Raw genomic sequence first — 19,939 nt, 5'->3', positions numbered from 1 at the left:
CCCCCTCCACCACCACCTCACCCCAACACCACCACCCCTCCACCACCACCACCGTGCCAAGCCTCCACCACCTCCACCACCTCCACCTCCATCACCTCCACCACCACCTCCACCTCCACCTCCACCTCCACCACCTCCACCTCCACCACCACCACCACCACCTCGACCACCACCACCTCTACCACCCCATCCTGTTGTCTTTGTCTAGCACTTTCATTATATTTGGAACATCAGAGTCAGAGTGGTTTCCTAGAGGTGTGTTAAATTGAGTGGCAGCTGCATCCTTATTCTCCCAACTAGGTGCTTTAAGCAGAACTCTTTCCCTTGGCCTCAGTTTGAACATGCTAAATCAACGCATGTCAAGAAGACTGGGAACACCCGTTATGGGATGGTTGTGCACTACGACTCCCTGTGAAAGTCCTGAAGACTGTGTGATTTCCATAGCATTGGAGGAAGAGTCTGCACTGACCTTGCTTTCTAATGAATGAGTAGTAATCATACTGTTAATCACAATTATAAATACTACTATTACCATTTGGAGGGTACAAAAATGCCAAATGAAGAAAAGAAAAAAAAATCCAACAAAATCTTCAAGTGCCAGTGCTTTACAGGTCTGCTTTAGGTGATTTTTTCGTATCCATTATATTTTTTCTGTGTCTATAAAAGACGCAGGTCAAATATTATTTGTACTTGAAGCATATGCTGTCTAAAGCCTTTTGGATTTGTAGATTATGTGGTTGGACATACATTTCACTGGGCCAATTCTGATGGAAGCGAGGGAGAAATCCTTTGCCACCATATATCATTGATGTATAAAATCAAAACCATGACAAGAGCATAGCAAAAGAAATGGGTTATTTATCCACATTAACCTTGGAGTCATTTCACTGCTTTATTTCTACAAGTAAATCATCTTTCTTCTGGTTTTGAATAAGGTAATGGCTCTGCTGGTTTTTGTGTCTCTAACTAGTCTTTCATCTGGGTGTTTATTCATCTTACTGGAACAGCTTTCAGTCCTCTTTAAAAATTAATTTGACCTCAATGCTAGTTATCCAGGACTTCCCTGGGGCCTGATTAAATCACACTGGGGGAATTTTGGTTTGACAGATGACCATTGTACAGGAGCCTTTGATCCACTCAGGGGTTAACTAGCTGCTCCTTGTAGTACTGAGCTTTAAGCAAGGTAAAAGTCTGCAAGCCCACTGGGCTTGATCAGTGGTTGACACTGGGAGAATCCCAGCTCTTCCAAGCCATTCTTGGGGTGCTGCAGCTCATTAACTGGAGCTTAGCCCCCCCCCCCCCAAATGATTATCCACCCAGAGAAATTGGGCCCAGGTAGAGGTAAATAAAAGACAGGATGAGATTTTCCTCAGATCCCTAGAGTACTATGCTCTTGGCACTTGTTGAGTGACACGGAGCTCTTTGCTCCCTCAAGTAGGAATTCCTGGTTTTCTAATCTACAAGGATGGCTATTCGTCCAAGTTTTCAACAAATAGAAAGAACAGTTGATTTTAATTCATCTCCATTTATTTTTAAAAATGCATACAAAATTTGGTAGATTATGGTTAGAAGGATGGAGAGAAAACAGGCAAAGTGCAGAAGATCGTTGCAAATGATTGCTCTCTCATTTGGTGAGATGCCCTATCTCAAAAGATAAAATAAATGTCTTAAAAGCAAAAGACTGGATGTCAATTTCAGATACTGATCCTGATAAGGATTGTTCAAAGGGCAGACCTCGTTTAATTCTGCCATCGCCTTCTCTTGCTGACAGATGGGGAGCTCTCCATCTCCAATGAAGATGACTCCTTGGAAAACGGGCAGTCCCTGAGCTCCAGCCAGCTGTCTCTGCCTGCACTGTCCGAAATGGAGCCGATCCCAATGCCCAGGGATCCCTGCTCATACGAGGTGCTCCAGCCTTCAGACATCATGGACGGGACAGGTAATGCCCCTGGCAGAGGAGAGTGTGTCCCCAGAAGGTAGCGTTGGGGGCCTTCAGCCCAGCTGAACTTGGGGTTCTATTTTAGACCATCCTGAGCATAAGGATCTGGAAATGAGAATGAATCTGACCAGTTAGTAAATGTTCAGTACAGAAAATATGGAGGATATTTGTATGTATTGTTCTATAGTTTTTTATCATCTAATCTTTTTAAAGAAGTTGTGCCTCTTTGGAATATTAGCAATGATTTAAAATGTCATCGTTTTATGTTCTAACATTCATTTCTATCCAGATAGAGCTAAAGAATCCTGCACTTCTGTTCTATCTGCCTAATCCACCTCTTCCAGTGGCCCCTGGGCTGCCCTTTAAGCCTAGCTCCACTCTGCCGGTGGGGGTAATTACTGGTTAAGTTGTCTTCTGCCTGTAGATGATCTTTTATGCCCTCTGACTGTCACCCCCTTCTTTCATCCTCAGTCATCTGGGCGGCCAACATGCATCCTCGTGGAAGGTTTGCAGGGTGGTCCTAATTATTAGCTTGAAGATGGCTCCCTCCCTGCAGCCAGTGAGAAGTGGTTGTGCTCAGAAGGCAGTTCTGGGGCCCGGGACCTCTTGGGATGTCTGGTGTATAGGTAGAAAGGCCATGTCCTTTCTCCACACCATGCACAAAATCCACACCAGCAGGAGCTCATGTGGGAGGGTGGGAGAGATGGGTGTTTCACAAAGTTAATTCCAATGCTTCACTTTGAGACCTGGTGAGTCATGACTCCATCAGTGTGTCAAATGCTGATAATAATAGTGTCCCTTGAGACAGGGGGAGAATTTAGTGTTCATGAGGATCATTTGCAGGGCTTTGATGCTACCCAAATAGGGAGGAAGAAGAGGGCAGGGGAGGGGAGCAGTCATTTTTAGGCATGCTTATTATGGCAGTGACGGAAGGCAGGAGGATATGCAATTGAGTTACAACCAGTGAATTCTTTTTTTTTTTTTTAATCCAACCTTCCTTGTGAAATTGTAATCAGATGGATTTGATTGCTATAGTGAAATCAGTCATCCCACTGAAGTTATGGCATTTCACTCTGTCAAAGCAATAAGGCTTTGCTCCCACCCTGTAAACATCTCTTACTGAAGCCAGTTGGGGGTCCCCCCTGTGGAGGAAAGCAGGGCCCAGGCCTCAATACAAATGGGGGTTAATCGAGACAAGAAAACCACACTCCTGGGGAGTGAGAGGAGAGAGGCAAGGGGAAGATAAAAAGGTGTTGACTTAGAGCATCCTTTGCCCTTTCTAAGTTCATAAGAGCTGGCCAGGGTTACAGCGGTGTCCCTAAAACTACAAGTTACTGACTAGGAGGCTGCGGCCCAGCCCTGACTGCTCATAAGCCTAGAGGAGAGGCCTCCCCAGGCCTGTGGTGTACATTCGCCCAAGGTCAGCCTTCTAGATTCTCACCATTACCTGGTTTTCCAGAACCTGAGAGCCAGAACAGAGCAAGACACAAAAGGCCAGCACAGGCTATTGACGGTTTTGAGAAAATGTCTTCCATTTTCTCTCTCTTGCCCTTTCCACCTTTCTTTTCCTTTGCCTCCCCTCTACATCCCTCCACCCCAACCTCCTCTTGCTTTATTGAATTTCTGGTTCCTGCTCTTTAACTTTTCTGCACATATGTGACAACATCGTGCAGAGGCACCCCTGGCGGTGTTACCAACCGTGTCCGTCTTTGTCCCCATCCCGGCCCCTGCTGGCTCTCCCGCACTGCCGTTTGTGTAATGTCTTCTGTGTATCATGTGGTTGTACCTTCAGTGTCTGAGGAGAGTTCCTCTGCCTGTGAGTCTGGAGTCCTCCTGTCCCAAGATCCTTCTGCCAAACCAGTCCTGCTTCTGCCCCCCAAAAAACCTGCTGCTTTCTCTGGAGACCATGAGGAGACCCCAGTGAAGCAGCTGTCCCTCCTCAAGCAGCCCCCCGCCCTGCCTCCCAAACCCATTGCCAGGATTGCCAACCACTTAACAGGTGAGTCGTGGGGTCCGCCTTCCCTTCAAGGGATGATGCCTTTTTTTTTTTTTTTTTTCTTTTCTTTTTATCTGCAGCCTGATGGTACCTCTCCGGTGAGGTTGCTCTTTGGGATGCTTGAGTGTTTGTGTGTGTGTTTTGGTGCATGCAATTGTGACATGGGTTTATGTGGTTTGTGTCAAAAAACATGCGGTGTACACCTGCCAGTCGTCTACCAAGAGCCTTCAATCGTGTGTATGTATAAATCTATATATTTGTATTTATGTGACTAATTTTCAAGATTATATTCCCAGCTAGGTAAATCAGATTTAACTTTAACATCTTTGCAAAGATAAGGATTGTTTCCTTCATAATGATTTTTTCAAGGCTTTTAGTTTTTTGTCTTTAAATTACTCATCAGAAGCCCAATATACTTCTAATAAAATTCATTTTGGTGCTGTTTTCTTAAAAGGGGGTAGGGAGCAAAAAAACTGCAAAGAATTGGGGGAGATACATATTTAAAGGGAGAAGCAGCCTAGTAATGTTGACCTGAAATGAGTTTTTTGTTTTTATATTTTTGAGTGTTCCCATATGAATATACCCACAATTATTAAATCAGGCATATGGTGAAATTGCATTCACCTGCCCATGAATCAGATACCACTTTATGACTTGAGGCTGTGCTGTAATCAGAGACTAAAAGATTTCTGAGGGTTGTTGCTCCAGCCTCGATAATTCCACTGGATGCAGAGAAACTGCCTTTATACAGTGAGCTGGGTATTTTTACAACTAGTATCTAATTGATCTCTGCAGCATTTTTGTAAGATGTAATGGGGATAGAGATAGGGAAAAATATTCACCTATTGTATAGATAGAAAAATGGAAGGCAAAGAAAAGTGACTTCTCTGAGATTGGCAGAAATTCTAGAGCAGAGCCAAGATTAGTCCTGATGGGTTCCAAGTCCTAGTTCAGTGAATCTTGTTTCCATGATCGCAAAACATCACTTGTGTGGTGGTGGGTATTATTAGGTCCAATTGATAGGCTTGTGTCAAACTATTCTACTGGTGTCATCCATCCAAGTCAGATGTTTGTGTTTGGAAAAGCAAATCTCCATCTAAAGAAACCACTTATCACATTAATAACATTTTAGTTTGTCCTGTCAAAGGTTAAATTCCTAGGAAACCACAGAAGAAAAAGCAGTCATAAGCCTCCCTCTTAATGGTAACCGCTGTCCTTCCTGCCTGCCAGTTTTTCTATCTACCTAATAAAAAAAATTGAATATCACTGTACATATTGTTTTATCACATGCCTTTTCCATATAGTGGTATCTTGTGAATTTATTCTCAGGTGAGTAAATATTCCACAACATGACTTACCAGCTGCTTTGGTGTAAATCAAGAAATCAAGATTTACTTGATTGATCCCTTAGGGTGTTTCCATCTTTTATGTTGTAAAAAAGCACTATAAAAAACATCCTTGTACATATATCTTTATAAACATCTCTGGTTTTTCCCCGGTTCATTCCTAGAATTAGAATTACTAAGTCAAAGGGTATGTACCTGTTCAGGCTTTGATGCTGAATTTCCCTTGAGAAGGATTAAACATTGCAGAATACATTTTATCCACATTTATTCAACATACCTACCATAGGAATAATATTGTATTAGATATCAAAGGGGATGCAATCATGAAAGTTGAATATATATAATACATTATTATATCATACATGTATATATATATTCAAGTACCAAAATAAATACTGTAGGGTGTGTTGCTTATATCTTGGTACAGTCTGATAAAAGGGTTAGTGGAGAAGGCTGAAGTTTGAACTGACCTTTGAAGCATGAAGGCGTTCGTAGAGGAGAGGAAGATCATGTCATTCCAGGAAAGAAGATTCTGGACAAGGGCTTAGAGGTGGCAAAGAGGATGGCATGTTTTGGGTCAGTGAAGAAGTGGCCGAGCTGTAGTGGAGGAGTCACCTTGGGGTGTTTTGAGAGAGGGCTAACAAGGGGGAGCATATGAGGATTTAGAGGTCATGCCCTGGTCAGTGGAAAGCCTTTGGAGGCTCTTGAGCAAGGGAAAGATATGATGAAATCTACCCTGTACAGTATCTTCCTGGGTCTCCTGTGTAGGAGGAAGAGAAAGAGTTTGGGTGTCAGTCAGAAAAGCCACAGAGGCCTCCCCCATGCTTTGTTCTCCAGGATCACTGATTGAATTAAATTGAACTATTTCAATCAGTGAGACTGTTTAAGAGGCTATTCTAGTCATTCAGATATGGGTTAGCAAACATCTGGCTCACAGCAGTGGGAAAAGAGTGCAGACCATTGGCTGAGACATTTCAAAAGAAGAATGAACGGATTCTTTTTTTTTAATTCTTGGACAAAAGCACTATTTATGGTGATTCTGGGGCATACGCATACTCTAATGTACACTTTGCAAATGATTCCTACACTTACCGTTATTACATTAAATTTCAATTACTATGTTCCTCTGGTTTACAATGTTGATTCTGAAATTATACATTTTTCTTCTATCTTTAAGATCAGAGTCAAAATTTGTGATAAGTGAAATACCATGGATTTTTGTAAAGGAGAGACTTTCTCCTTGGTTAAAGAAAGAAGGAATAAATTTAAGAAAATAATTTTTTTTTTAAATCACCTTTCCCACTGGACTCGAGTCATCAGCTGATAGCACAGCTTATGGCATCAGACTGATAACTGTTAAAAAAGATTCACTTAGAACATTGTAATAAACCAGGGAAGAACTCATTTAAAATGTTTTTCCTTTGTTGTTTGTTTTGTTATCTAGTCGTAAACATTCCCACACATCTGTCTTCCACCACTCCAACACACGCCTCTCTCAAGTCATTCCTTTCCTTGGTAGGTTGCAAAGGGTCTTTTGAGGCTAAAGGGCCCCTTGGAAGTCTGGCCTTATTGGCCTTTTCCCAATAGCTTTTTTTTTTAAATAGTTTTATTGAGATATACTCCCTTACCCTACAGTCATCCACAGTGTACAATCAGTTATTCACAGTACCATCATATAGTTGTGCAAGCATCACCAGAATCAATTTTTGAATATTTTCCTTACTCCAAAAAATTTTTTTAAATAGAAGTAAAAAAGAACACCTAAAACATTCCATCCCACCCTATTTATCATTTAGTTTTTGTCCCCATTTTTCTACTCAGAAAAGAATTTCTTAACATCACCCTCCAGTTTATTTAGTTATCTGATTAATGGAGGCACACTTGAGCTACACCTGTCATTCCTGGAGCTTGGATAACCAGGTACGTGTGAAACTTTTGCAGGGAGAGACTGAAGATACCTAAACTAACCTGATCTCTCTGGCTTCACTAGTCCTTTCCCAAGGAGAGTGGGCTATTATCTGTAAACCTCACCTCCAAATGTAGTCTAGGTCAAATGGGTAAAAATACTTAAAGGCTGATAGCCTTACCATAATATACCTGATAACCTCTTAAATACCATAAAGACAAGACAGGTGGAGATTTCTATTGACCATTAGTCCAGTGCTATCCTTCTGCGTTTGAATTTAATTAGACTTGCTGAATTTTTCTAAGTGAGCCATCAGTCATAGTAAATCAGCATCACCGTGAGGCAGCTGCGTTAACCTTGTTCTGTTACTAATTACTCCAGAGACATCTGGGTCTTGTCAGAAAGAATTAATAAATTCTTAGAACTCTAAATTGAGACTTATGAGTTTTAATATGTTCTCAGCGTCTGTTGTTCTACTGACATTTTTCAGAGGAAAAACAGGACAATTTGAAAGATACCAAGCATAATTAATAGAGAGTGACAGTGGTTCAGGGTTTGGCAGACTGCTGGAGGAAACGTGATCCTGAACTTGGGCAACTTCCAGGTGTAGGATTAGGGAAAGAAATGCAGAGCTATCTCTGCTTTGGCACTTGCCTCCACTTTTTCAGGAAAACCAGAATTAACCTGGAGTCTGTCTTAGAAATTCTCCTTGTTCTTCAGAAAGAAAATCTCTCACTCTCCCAAACTCTCTCTCTCCTCTTGCTGTCATCCCCTTCCATCTCATCTTCTGCAATATCAGCTTACACTTAGTACATAATACAGGGTCAGTCACTGGGCATCAGATTCCCTGCCTTCCTGGAGATACAGTGCCCAGCAAAGCTGGTTGTGTAATAAATATGATCTGAGGTAAATGAGCCTCAAAATTCCTTCTTGGAATAACAGATAACCCTAGAAAAAAAGGGTGACTGAGTCAAAAACCAATGTCTCCTACCTTTCTAATAAGTCTTCATCAATCTCCCCTCCAGCCATGCTGGCTCCAGAAGTCCGATGTTAAACATTTCATGAATAATCCATGCCTTCTGCTTAAGGTTTTGGGGATAGGTACCCCATAAGTGCCAGCTGAATGAAGGCAAATCAACTTACATGTTAGGTAGCTTCATGATATGACACTTTCACACTTGGGTAATAATAATGGCAGGTGTCATTTTTTGAGGCCCTTTCAATGTGGCACACAGTCTCATGAGGTAGATGCTTTTCACAGAGGAGGAAGATGATATTTGGAGAAATTAAATGACTGGGTCATGGTGTCATTTATAGTAAAGTCCATACATGGACTTGAACCCATTTTGTTTGATTCTGGTGTCTTTTATTTTTTACCACCTCCACCAAGATACCTTTTCCTAATAAAAACAAAAACAGAAGCAGAATCATCAGCTTTTTGTGGCTTCTTGCTATGTATGTTTTACTCTTGCTAAGAAATTTAAAAAGTGCCCCTTCATTTTTTTTTAATATTTTTTATTGCAAAACATAACATAACTTTCAAAGTACAGTTTAACAGGTAGTTATAGAGCAAATTCCAAAGTATGGTGTGGGTTACAGTTCCACAATTTCAGTTATTTCCTTCTAGTTGTTCTAATACACCAGAGACTAAAAAGAAACATCCATATAATGTTTCAACAGTCACAATCATTTGCAAAATCCTGTCTTCTCTTTTACATCTCCTCCCTCTCATTTGATCATTCTCTCAGTCTTCAGGGATACTTGGGCAGTGACCATTCTAACTTCATGCTGACAAGAGGTTTGACATTGTGGGGTAAGGGAATACAATTGGTTGATGTTCTTGGAGAGACTGGTACCTCTGGGTTTCAGAGCTTATCTGGCATAGTAACAATCTGAAGGTTTTAAGTTTCTGAAAAATAAACTAAGTGAGTAAAACTTTTATGGAGTCTCAGATAATAGCCGTGGGTATTCTTTAGGATTTTCAGGAACACTGTTGGCTGGCTGCCCCTTCATTTTTACAACTCAAGGACAAAAAAACTTATTCAGTCTTTCAAAAACATGTAATGTTCTCAAGGCACTTGGTTATAAAAGAGAAGAACCTGAGCTCAGTGGGGTTGAATTTTGGAGAACATGCCAAAAGGAGACAGTTGTATAAAAATCAAGATCAGGGGCAAATTACATGCAAAACATTTGGCCACAATTAAGAGACTGATAATACAGCAAAGAAAGGAAACTGCAACAAACAAATCCTTCTGATAATGTGAACCTGCCCAGGACTTGTTTGCACTAATCTTTAGAACCCTCAATACAAGGAAACTTACTGTATTATCAGAGCTTAGTTGATGGCTGATTTCGACATTACCAAAGTATTTGTAACTGCAAATTCTCTGGAAATATAGCATCCAAGTCCTGTGGTATTTTTTAGCTCCAACACTTATGTACATCTAATGATAATCTTCTATCCAGTATTTGTCAAGCAAGTCTGATATTCCTGTTTATAGCTGGCTTCCTAGTTTTGTGGACACTCAATGTTCTGCAGTCACATTCAGATATGTAATTTCATCATGTGTCTCTGTTGCTCTCTGATTCTCCTCCCATCCCCATTTCTTTCCAAAATCTCACCCCACCCTCAATCTTGTTCTCCTCTTTCAGCCTCCCTTCCAGCCCCCTTCCAGTAATAAGAATCATCTTATTACTTCTGCCTCTGCTTCTGCCTTCCTTCCCAGTATGTTACTCCATCAGTGCAAGAAAACTGAAGGTTAGACCACTATGGCCTTGACCTTTATCTTTGCCTAAGTTTCAGTGCCAGAGAGATTCCAAAAGGAGCCGAGAGGTCACTCTGGTGGGCACTCTTACGCACACTTTAGACAACCCTTTTCAGGTTCTAAGGAATTGGAATAGCTAGCAGTAAATACCTGAAACTATCAAACTACAACCCAGAACCCTTGAATCTTGAAGACAATTGTATAAAAATGTAGCTTATGAGGGGTGACAATGTGATTGGGAAAGCCATGTGGACCACACCCCCCTTTGTCCAGTGTATGGATGGATGAGTAGAAAAACAGGGGCAAAAAAGAAGCACCAGTGTTCTTTTTTACTTTAATTGTTCTTTTTCACTTTAATTTTTATTCTTATTACTTCTGTGTGTGTGTGGTAATGAAAATGTTCAAAAATTAATTTTGGTTATGGACGCACAACTATACGGTGGTACCATGAACAACTGATTGTACGCTTTACATGACAGCATGGTATGTGAATATATCTCAGTAAAATTGAAAAAAAAAGTGGGTGGATGGGAAGCTGTGTAGAGTCTCAAATGCTGTGATGAGGGATTTAACTTGGTAGGGTGAAGCATCTTTTGTGGCTTTTAGCAGCAATTGCTTGCTTTCAGTGGAGTGTGTCATATTAGTTTGCCAGCTGCTAAAACAAATACCATAAAATGGTTTGGCTTAAACCATGGGAATTTATTGGTTTACAGTTTTGAGCCTGAGAAAGGTCTAAAATCGAGGCACCGGGAAGGTGATACTTTCTACTCAAAGACTGTTGTGTTTGGGCTGGCTGCCGGCAATCCTTGGTCCTTGGCTTTTCTTTCATGTGCCAATGCATATGGCAATGTCTTCTGCTTTCTCTTTCAGTTTTCACTGACTTCAGCTAGCTTCTCTACCATGTGGCTTTCTCTTCTTAAAGCTTCCAGTAATAGGATTGAGGCCCATCCTGATTCAGTTGGCCACTTAACTAAAAATAACATCTTCAAAAGGTCCTATTTACAATGGGTTCATGCTTAAAGGAATAGATTAAGATTAAGAACATGTTTTGCGAGTTGCGGGGGGGGATACATAATTCAACCTACCACACGTATCTTCTTGATGGGTAATACTGCCATTGGATGGTTTTACAACTGGATGTTTAAACATACCCGGGGCCTACAGTGTGGTTCTGAAATGGAGACAGGCCCCAATGTGCTGCCTTTGGTTCTCCCTCTTCACTATTTTAAGCATCTGTGACTTAGTTAGGTTTCATTAGGACAGGGATTGAGTCTGCCTTGTTTCATGCTGTATCCTTAGCACCAGAACCATGCCTGGGGACAGAAACTCTCAGCTATTCAATGAATAAATGAAAGAATGAATGTTTACAGTGTAAACATTCAGATTCTCTTGGTTCAAATGCCAGCCCTACTGCTGACTAGAGCAGTGAACCTTGGGTGCATTCTGTAACCTCTCTGTGCCTCAGTTTACTCACCTGTAAAACTGGGATAGTGATAGTTCCTACCTTATAGTTGTCATGAAGATTCATATCATAAGCTCTCAAAAATATTATCTAATTATTATGACCACATTAACAGGAGTCAAAGCCAAAGTATGGATAACCCATAACTAATATAACCAACATTAGAACAATTTCCTTTACAACATATTATGAGAAAAAGATCTGGGAAATTAAATTGACTACCAGCAAACCACAGTGCAACCTGATGCACTGCTTACAGGGGTTAAGTAGTCTGGGCCCAGCAACCACAAAGCACTTGTGTCACAAGCAGTGTGCAGATGTGACTAGACATTGTTGGAATGTCGCGTTCATTCATCTATGAACCATGTAGTATGGACAGCCTGGCAGGGCATCACTTTGGGGGAGGGGATGCTTTAAACAACATAAATTCATTCTCTTACAGTTCTGGAAGGTGGAAGTCTAAAATGGGTTTTGTAGACTTAGGGATGGGGGGGAATCTTTCCTTTTTCTTTTCTTTTTTTTTTTCTTTGCACATTTCTTTTTTATTCTTCTAGTTGAGGCATAATATTCCCACTCCTTAAAATTCACTATTTTAAAGTGTAAAATTCAGTGGCTTGTAATATGTTTACTATATGGTAGAGTCATCACCCCCATTTATTTCCAGAGCATTTCTGTCACCCCAAAAGGAAATCCCATTCCCATTAGCAGTCAGTCCCAATTGTTCCCTCCCCCCAACCTAGACAACCACTAATCAACTCTCTTTCTCTATAGATTTGCCCTATTCTGGATATGTCATATAAATGGAATTATGCAATACACATATGGTCCTTTGTGTCTGGCTTTCTTCGCTTAGCATAATGTTTTCAAGGTTCATCCACATTGTAGCACGATCAATATTTCATTCCTTTTTATGGACAAATAATATTCCTTTATATGAAAATACCACATTTTGTTTATCCATTCATCTATTGATGGACATTTGGGTTCTTTCCACTTTGGGGTGGAGCATCACATTTTGAGACTTCTTGACAAATTAAAAATCTTCCAAAAGGAGGGTAACCAGGATAGTAAGGGGTTGAGAAATAACATGAGTATTCTTCAAGAACCTGAGAAGGAAAATGGGAAGTAGTAATTGAGAGTGTCACATGAAGAAGGAGAAGACGTAAGTGCTGCATTAACCTAGAGAACAAAACTGAGGTCATTTGTAAGATTCACTAATAGACAACATAAGCAAGAACTTACAGCTAACACTGAACCACAGCAAAATAGACAACCTGGCATGAGAAAGAACCTTTTTCCTGAAAGCATTTAAGGGAGAGTTGGATGGTCATTTGCCAGCATGTCCGTGGCAAGATGTTTGCTTTTTTAGGGAGGCTGAGCACGATGTTCTCTGATTCTGAGTTGTTTCCATTTTCTTATGTTTCCTGCTGAAAATGAAGTCTGATTCTCCTATGTTTTGCAGTGTTTGAAGAAAACTGATAACCTAGGTCAAAAGGAAGCCCAATAGTGGTTAGAGCATGGCATTCATCCACTGGTCAAACTGGTGATCCAGCATTTAGTCTCATAGAGTTGGAGATGCCTTTCCAGACACCAACTACAGAAGGTTAAACCAGCACCATCCTCACTATAAAAGCAAGAACTCGGAATGTGTCCTCCAACAATTAATAAATTTAATGCATCAGATACAGGTTAGAGATGTGCTACAGCCGTCCTTATTTATTTTATAATGTTTGTGGATCGAGCCTGAACTTCTGTATACCTTCACCATGAATGTTCCACTTCTTAATAGTGAGTTTCATTTACTGTATGTAACATTTTCTTTTATTTGAGCTAAACTTACATCTTTCAGACTTTATAGATACAGTCAATACACAGTATTTGTGATCATTATGTTCTGCAAAATGACCGCAAACACTGAATTAGCTAACGCTGAAGAGCGATTCTTCGGCGAAATATAGGGTTAGGTTCCTGTGAAATAACATCATTTTTTGTCAAATGATCAACACATAACCTTGTTTTATGTGTGTTTCTGCTTAAAGACACCTTATTTAATGTTGGCACATTAACATTGAATTCACAGCCAACAGCACTATAACTCATGTTGAACAAAGTTTATCTAACACATATTTTTCTATGTACAGCATGTCACAGCCTTGTAACACTTAGGAGCACTGGAAAGCACTAAAGCACTCCACTTGGTGGCCGTTGTAAACAGTGAACTGACAATAAAATGCACAAAAATGTGGAAAATGTGGCACTAAATATACTGTGGAAAGGGCACTTGCTTACAGAGTACCGAAACAAGAAGGTAGAGTTCACCTTGTTCAACCTCAGCTGGAAAAGTACACATCAGGCGACAGATATTTCCCCACTCTGCTCATGTCCACAAATGACCGCAAGAGTGTTGCAACTGTTAGATTTGGGGGTTACAAATAAGGTTTAGCAAGTAGGCAAATTCCCAAATTTGGAATCCATAAATAATGAAGCCCAAATGTATATATCCCCTGGTTCTCATGTTCTGAGACTGGATGAGCTTGCTTATGCCTACCCTTGGTAACGTTATGATTTTGACTGGATGTCCTCTTGGCTGTTGTCTGTCTGGTTGCAAACAACAGTCCTCCTTGGCCCCGGCCCCTCGTGGATGCTCTCAGACCTGTGCTCCTTTCAGCTGTCATCTCTGGACCATCTCACCTTCTTTTAGCCTGTCTTGAGCAAGGCTCAGATTCAACAGCTCAGTTATCAATTGAATGACACTTGCCTTCCACAGCCTCCCCGACAGCACTAGTCCATTGCTCCAAAAATAAATACAACACATTTTCATGTAGGTAATTTATCATTTCTAGGAAAATAGTTGCTGAGTTTTATCTGTAGGTATTTGTCCCATAATTATAGAGACTTCTATGGCTTTGACTCTTGAGAGCCATTCCTTGAGAGTGAATAACGTGTGATTTTACTAAAAGATGTATTTTAGTTTCATGCTATTGGGGGTTGAATCATATCCCCCACACATGGCATGCTCAGGTCCCAACCCCTGCTCCTATGGGTATGAACCCATTTGTAAATAAGACCTTGGAATACGTTATTAGTTAAGGTGTGTGCAGACTGAATGAAGGTGGGCCTTAATCCAGGATGACTCAAGTCCTTATAAGCAAGGGAAATTGGACACAGAAGAAGCCATCGGAAGCAGCCAGAAGCTGGAAGTCAACACAACCCAGAAGAGAAAGGAGAGTACCCCACCATGGGCTTTGCCCTGTGACAGAGAAGCCAAGAAATCCAAAGATTGCTGGCCAGCCAGAAGATATTGACCCTGAGAGGAAGCAAGCCTTCTAGCCTCTGAAACCAGGAGCCTATAAAATCCTCTTGTTAGGGACAACTGCTTTTATGGTATTTGTTTTAGCAACCGGGAAACTAAGACATATACCCTGCAAGGGTGACATGCCGTTGTGACTCACCTAGCTGATGAGTGGCCCTCAGCAACTGTGCTACCATCTCTATTTCGGTGAGCTTTTCCATGCTCCTCCCTGAGAAGGGAAGCCATTGTCCATCCCTGCTCATTGTCATGTTCCCAGGCATTCTTGAGTGGAGTAAACTTTTAAAATGTTTCTTTGTGGAAAGTGGCTCTGTAATAGTCAACTGCTACTGCCAGTGTTGGGTATGCTGCAATGGCGCTTATTTGGGAGATTCTGGAAAGTCTTAGAAGATATTCCTCACAAATGCCAAGTGTTTGCTGTAGTTGCATGTGCTGGCCTGGCTTGGTAAAGCAAACCATGTTCGGGGCATTTAACACAAATAACTCTCTTATGTTGTTCTTGTTTTCCTCCATACTATCTCTCTCTCCACAAAGGGTGTCAACACATTTTGCCTTTACGAGCATTTGACCAAGTTAAAAATTGGCAGACTACGTATAGTCCCTAGGGTGTCCTGGTGGCCTGAAGGATTGATGGAGCTCCTGGGAATCAGTCAGTGGGAATAACAGTCAGTAGTTTAGTGACACAGGCCCTCGGCATCTGCAGGCGGAAGGCCTGTATCAAGGAAAGATCAGAGATTCTAACCCACTGAAACCAGGTAGCAAATGACTGAAAAATCCTACAACACTGTTCTAGTTTGCTAATGCTGCTGGAATGCAAAACACCAGAAATGAATCTTGGCCTACCTCTCCATTTTGTCTTCCTGCAGTGTATTGGTGCAGGATTGGAAACCTGCTAAGACGTTCCTTTGGAAGCCTCTTTGCTCTACTAATTGATTCACTTTCCAATAACCCCTGTTTTTTTTCCAACTACTTACTTATAATAGAACCACCACAGATTAAACACATACTCTGCTGCTTTCTTGGCTTCCATCTCCCCACTCCAGGCTGGTCAATGATCGGGACAGGTGGACTTTCTCAAGTGCAGTAAGGGTCCTGTTGGTAACACAGCAAACATGTGTATCTAGTGCTTTGCAGCTTACAAAGCATTTTCCCATTATCTTGTTTTACCCTCACAACAACCTATGGGAGAGGCAGAGACTCTTATTATTTTTATTCCAGAACCAATTAAGCCTACATCTGTTAGGGTATTTTATGCTCGGGCACTTTGCTAACCTACCCATGGGGGGACTCCACAGAATTACAAAAAGATGCTCATTCTTTGAGTAACTTAGTCCCAGACCAGGACATGGATTTCAGCCCCACTCATGCCCTCAGCACCTCACATGGTGACTGTGTGGACATTAACCTATTTGCTTCTTGCAACAGACCTAGAGGAGGGTGGGTAATAACTCACCGTCTACATATGAGGGAACTGAGCCCCTCAGGTAGGCTGCATGATAGCACTAGACCTCACCTCTTCTCAACTCAAAGCCAGTGGTGTTTTCGCCCTCAAAGGGCTTTCTGCCCTCAAAGAGCAGCAGAAGCCCCTGCCCACCTCTCAGGGAGCAAGACCAGGGCCATCTCCTCCTTCCAAAGGCTCTGGGTACTGTCATCCTGCCCATGGAGGGAGCAGCCTCTTCCAAAAGGCATCCCTCTCAGGGGAGCGCTTCTCAAGCTCAAAGGCACAGAGTCACCTGGGGATCCCATCAAGGCCAGGTCCCCATTCAGAAGGCCTGGGTACACCCCACAGTTCCACATTTCTGACAGGCTCTCAGGACAGAGTGATGCTGCTGGTCCATGGGCCACACTGGTGAGCAGAGCCTTAGTGTAAGAGAAATGGTCACTCAGGTACACCTTTTCCTTCCGCTCCAAAAACACGTGGAGAAGGAAAACCAGCCGAACATTTATTGACCCCCTGCTATACACCTGGCCCAGTCCCTGCTGGCAGGTAAGACAGGTGAGCTGAGGAAACAGCCACACCCAGTGTGGTTTCACTGATGCATCAAGGCCACTGCAAACAAAAATCATCACCAAGTCAAGAGAAATGAAATGGATTGAATCAACTCTACACAAAATGCTGAGACAAAAGGACACCCAGGGGCCATGGCAGCCAGTGGGCAGCCACTTAAAGCAACCTTGGGGAGGACAAGTCGATGATGATGATGCCACTGAGAGCAGCAGGGATAATAGTTACTATTTATTGAGTACCTAATTGCCAGACACTGTATTAAACAGTTGTATACATTATTTAATTTAATGCTCACATTAGCCCTATTTCATTTACCCCCATTTCACAGATTACAGAAGTAGACATTAGAGAAGTTAATTTGCTGAAGGTAACAGAGCTGAATGATTGTGTGGTTTTATAGTATATATTTCTCATAAGATAAATTTTTGTTATGATTTCGGGTTCCTTACTCCTATAATAAATTATGACACTTTCTCAAAATGTGTTTTCCACCTAGGTCAGATATTCCGGGAGCTTATTTTAAAAAGCAGACATGAGGGCTCCATCGTAGACCCACTAAATCTGAATCTCTAAAAGTAAGGCCCAGGAATTTGCCTTTCCTTCAGTAATGAGGTGATGAACCACAGTCATAAGAATTTGGCATATTGAAAAATGAAAGTCATTGACATAAATTACAACTAAGTCCATCCATCTCACTTTGTCATTTTTACTGGGGAAATGTCAGTGCCTTACTAAACAGAAATGAGCATTGGTGTATGTGTCTTCTTTTGTTTAATAAATGAGTAAAGTGCACAGAGGGCACGTCCAAAGTCAGTGAGAAGGAAACAGGAAGAATCCAATGCCTTGACTCACTCTGTAGGAAAAGCTAACCACTCGATAAGTTTTATTGCTTGAGACAAAATTTTGAAGAAAGGCTCTTAAGGCAAACTTGTGTAAAAAGTCCTTTACAGTGTTCTAAAGGAGAGAAAATAGATAAATCCACCAATGAGGACATAAGAAATCCCATCAGTCAAAAAATGCTCAAAGTTGGCAAATGGATTTTATAGATAGAAAATTAAATTGAAAGTGCCATTCAACAAATAGTTGGTTTTTGTTTTTATTTGTTTGTTTGTTTTTTAAATGCTTGATTTGCAAACTTTAGATTTAGGCAAGCTAGACGTTAGGTATGTAGATTTCAGGCAAATAAGCTTCCAGTAAATTACTTTCAGGCAAATTGGTCTTTTGCTTTTTACATATTAGGAGCATAGAAATAGAACCCAGAGACCATCCTAATGAGCTCCCAGGATAGATGTTTGCCCAATTCTTTGGGTAAAAATGATACATCTCTGCCACTGGCCATTGCATGCTGCAATGTCCCAGCCTCCTGCAGCTTCATAGTCTAAGCCATTTGGTGCCCGTGAATCAGTGATTTGAGAATATACTCCCTGTGTACTCAGGGAACATTTTCAACTCCAAATACCTGGTCCAGAAGTTCTGGTTCAGTGTAGATCAGCGGTGAAGCCTGGGAAATACAAACTCTTTCAATGCCAGGTGATTGTCATAGGTGTTCCAAACAAGAAATATTGCCCTTGGTTGGAGAAAAGAATAAGAAAAAGAGTCTAAGATTGAACCTCACCCTGGCTTTTAAAAAACAATGCTGGACCCCATCCCAGAACCCCTGAGAAGGTGGGTGGGGAATAGGGGGCTGCATCAGTCTTGTTTTAAAATCTCGTGATAACTCTAATGCTCCCCAGCTGTAAGAACGGGAATCCCACTGTAGGAATGTTGGCATGTTTAGGAGGAGCCAGCTAGCAGCTAGTTGGGAAAACCAGGCAAACACCAAGTGAGCCAACAGTAACCCAGTACAAGATAGAGCAGAATTCAATGGGGGTGCCAACTGTCCATCAACGGTGCATGAGTTCAGAAGACAAAGAGCTGCAAGGGGAAAGTGGGTCTTCAGTTGTACCTTGAAGAGTGAATGTAATCTTTTTTAACTTTGCATTTTTAAATAATTTTGAACTTACAGCACAGTTGCAAAAATAATACGAAACACATACAGAGAGCTCCAACACACCCTCCTCCCAGATTCCCAGATCCACCAACTTTTGGCATCTTGTTGCATTTACCACATCAAGGTGAATGCAATTTTGATCATCAGATAGGAAGAGGGAGGCGTTTCAGGGGGGCAAGGCAACAAAGGCCCCGAAGAGGAGATGAGCATGATTATTGGGAAACCCAGGGCAGAATCTGGCTTGACCCGAGAGGCCACAGTAGGCCAAGGAGCAAAAGGAGATGCAAGGTAGGAGACGCACAGGGGACCAGGACAGGATGGCTCAGTTGCAGTGTTTACTGGAGCCTTTCTGTGACCTTGAGCATGACCAGTGTGTAGGGACATGTCTGGTGGAGAGTGGAGGGATGGATTAGAGGGCTGGGACCCCTGTCCACACAGGAAGAGGAGATGGGGTCCCAGGCTACTGCAGTGGTTGAGGGGGCAGAAAACACAGAGATTTAAGAGAGATCAAGCTCTGAATGACACATCATGGGCAGCTGGTCCCCTGGAGTGCTGCCAGCTCTGTTATGAGGAACGACCTGGTAGTTAGATGTCATAAGAATATAAAAATAGACTTTGCCAAGTTAATAAAGATCTGAGGTGCCCAGGCACTCCTCAGTTACCTGCAATGTTGGGGTAACGTAAGGGCAACATAACTAATTCACAGAGAGCAGACAACTCCATCTGATCTGAGCCTTTTTCTTCCCCTTTTACCAGATCTACTAATGAGCCATAATGTTTTTTTCCTTTTTTTTTTTTTTTGGTGAAATAAAAAATTAACCATTTAACATGTACAACTCAGTGGCATCCCGTACATTCACAATGTTGAACAATCACACCTTCAACAAGTTCCAAAATGATTTCATCGCCCCAGGAGAAAACCTAGTGCCCGTTAGCAGTCACTGCCTATTTCTCCTTTCCCCAGCCCCTGGCAAACACTAATCGACTTTCTGTCCCCATAGCTTTACCTGTCCTGGATTTCTCATATAAATGGAATCATATGAAGTATGTCCTTTTGTGATTGGCTTCTTCCACTCAGCATAATGTTTTCAAAGTTCATCCATGTTGTCGCCTGTGTCAGCGCTTCATTACTTTTTATGGTTGAATAATATTCCTTTGTACGGATAGACCGCATTTGTTCATCCATTTATCTGTTGATGGATACCTGGTTGTTTCTA

General features: G+C 41.7%; 1 protein-coding gene across 8 annotated transcripts in view; it reads left to right on the top strand.

Annotated features, from left to right (window-relative positions):
* The window catches only part of PHACTR1 (phosphatase and actin regulator 1), a 581,688-nt gene that overhangs the window by 483,105 nt on the left and 78,644 nt on the right, over positions 1–19,939 (top strand). For 6 of the 8 annotated variants that reach the window (XM_037842145.1, XM_037842144.1, XM_037842146.1 and 3 more), the window contains 2 exons: positions 1,772–1,939; positions 3,732–3,938. In XM_037842145.1, the coding sequence (XP_037698073.1) occupies positions 1,772–1,939; positions 3,732–3,938 (375 nt within the window). The remainder of the gene's footprint in view (positions 1–1,771; positions 1,940–3,731; positions 3,939–19,939) is intronic. The other 2 variants (XM_037842148.1, XM_037842151.1) reach the window with 1 other exon arrangement.

Source organism: Choloepus didactylus, chromosome 7 (genome assembly GCF_015220235.1).
Source record: "Choloepus didactylus isolate mChoDid1 chromosome 7, mChoDid1.pri, whole genome shotgun sequence".
NCBI lineage: Eukaryota > Metazoa > Chordata > Mammalia > Pilosa > Megalonychidae > Choloepus > Choloepus didactylus.
The sequence above is the reverse complement of the archived record's forward strand: the minus strand, read 5'-3'. Positions and strand labels throughout refer to the sequence as shown.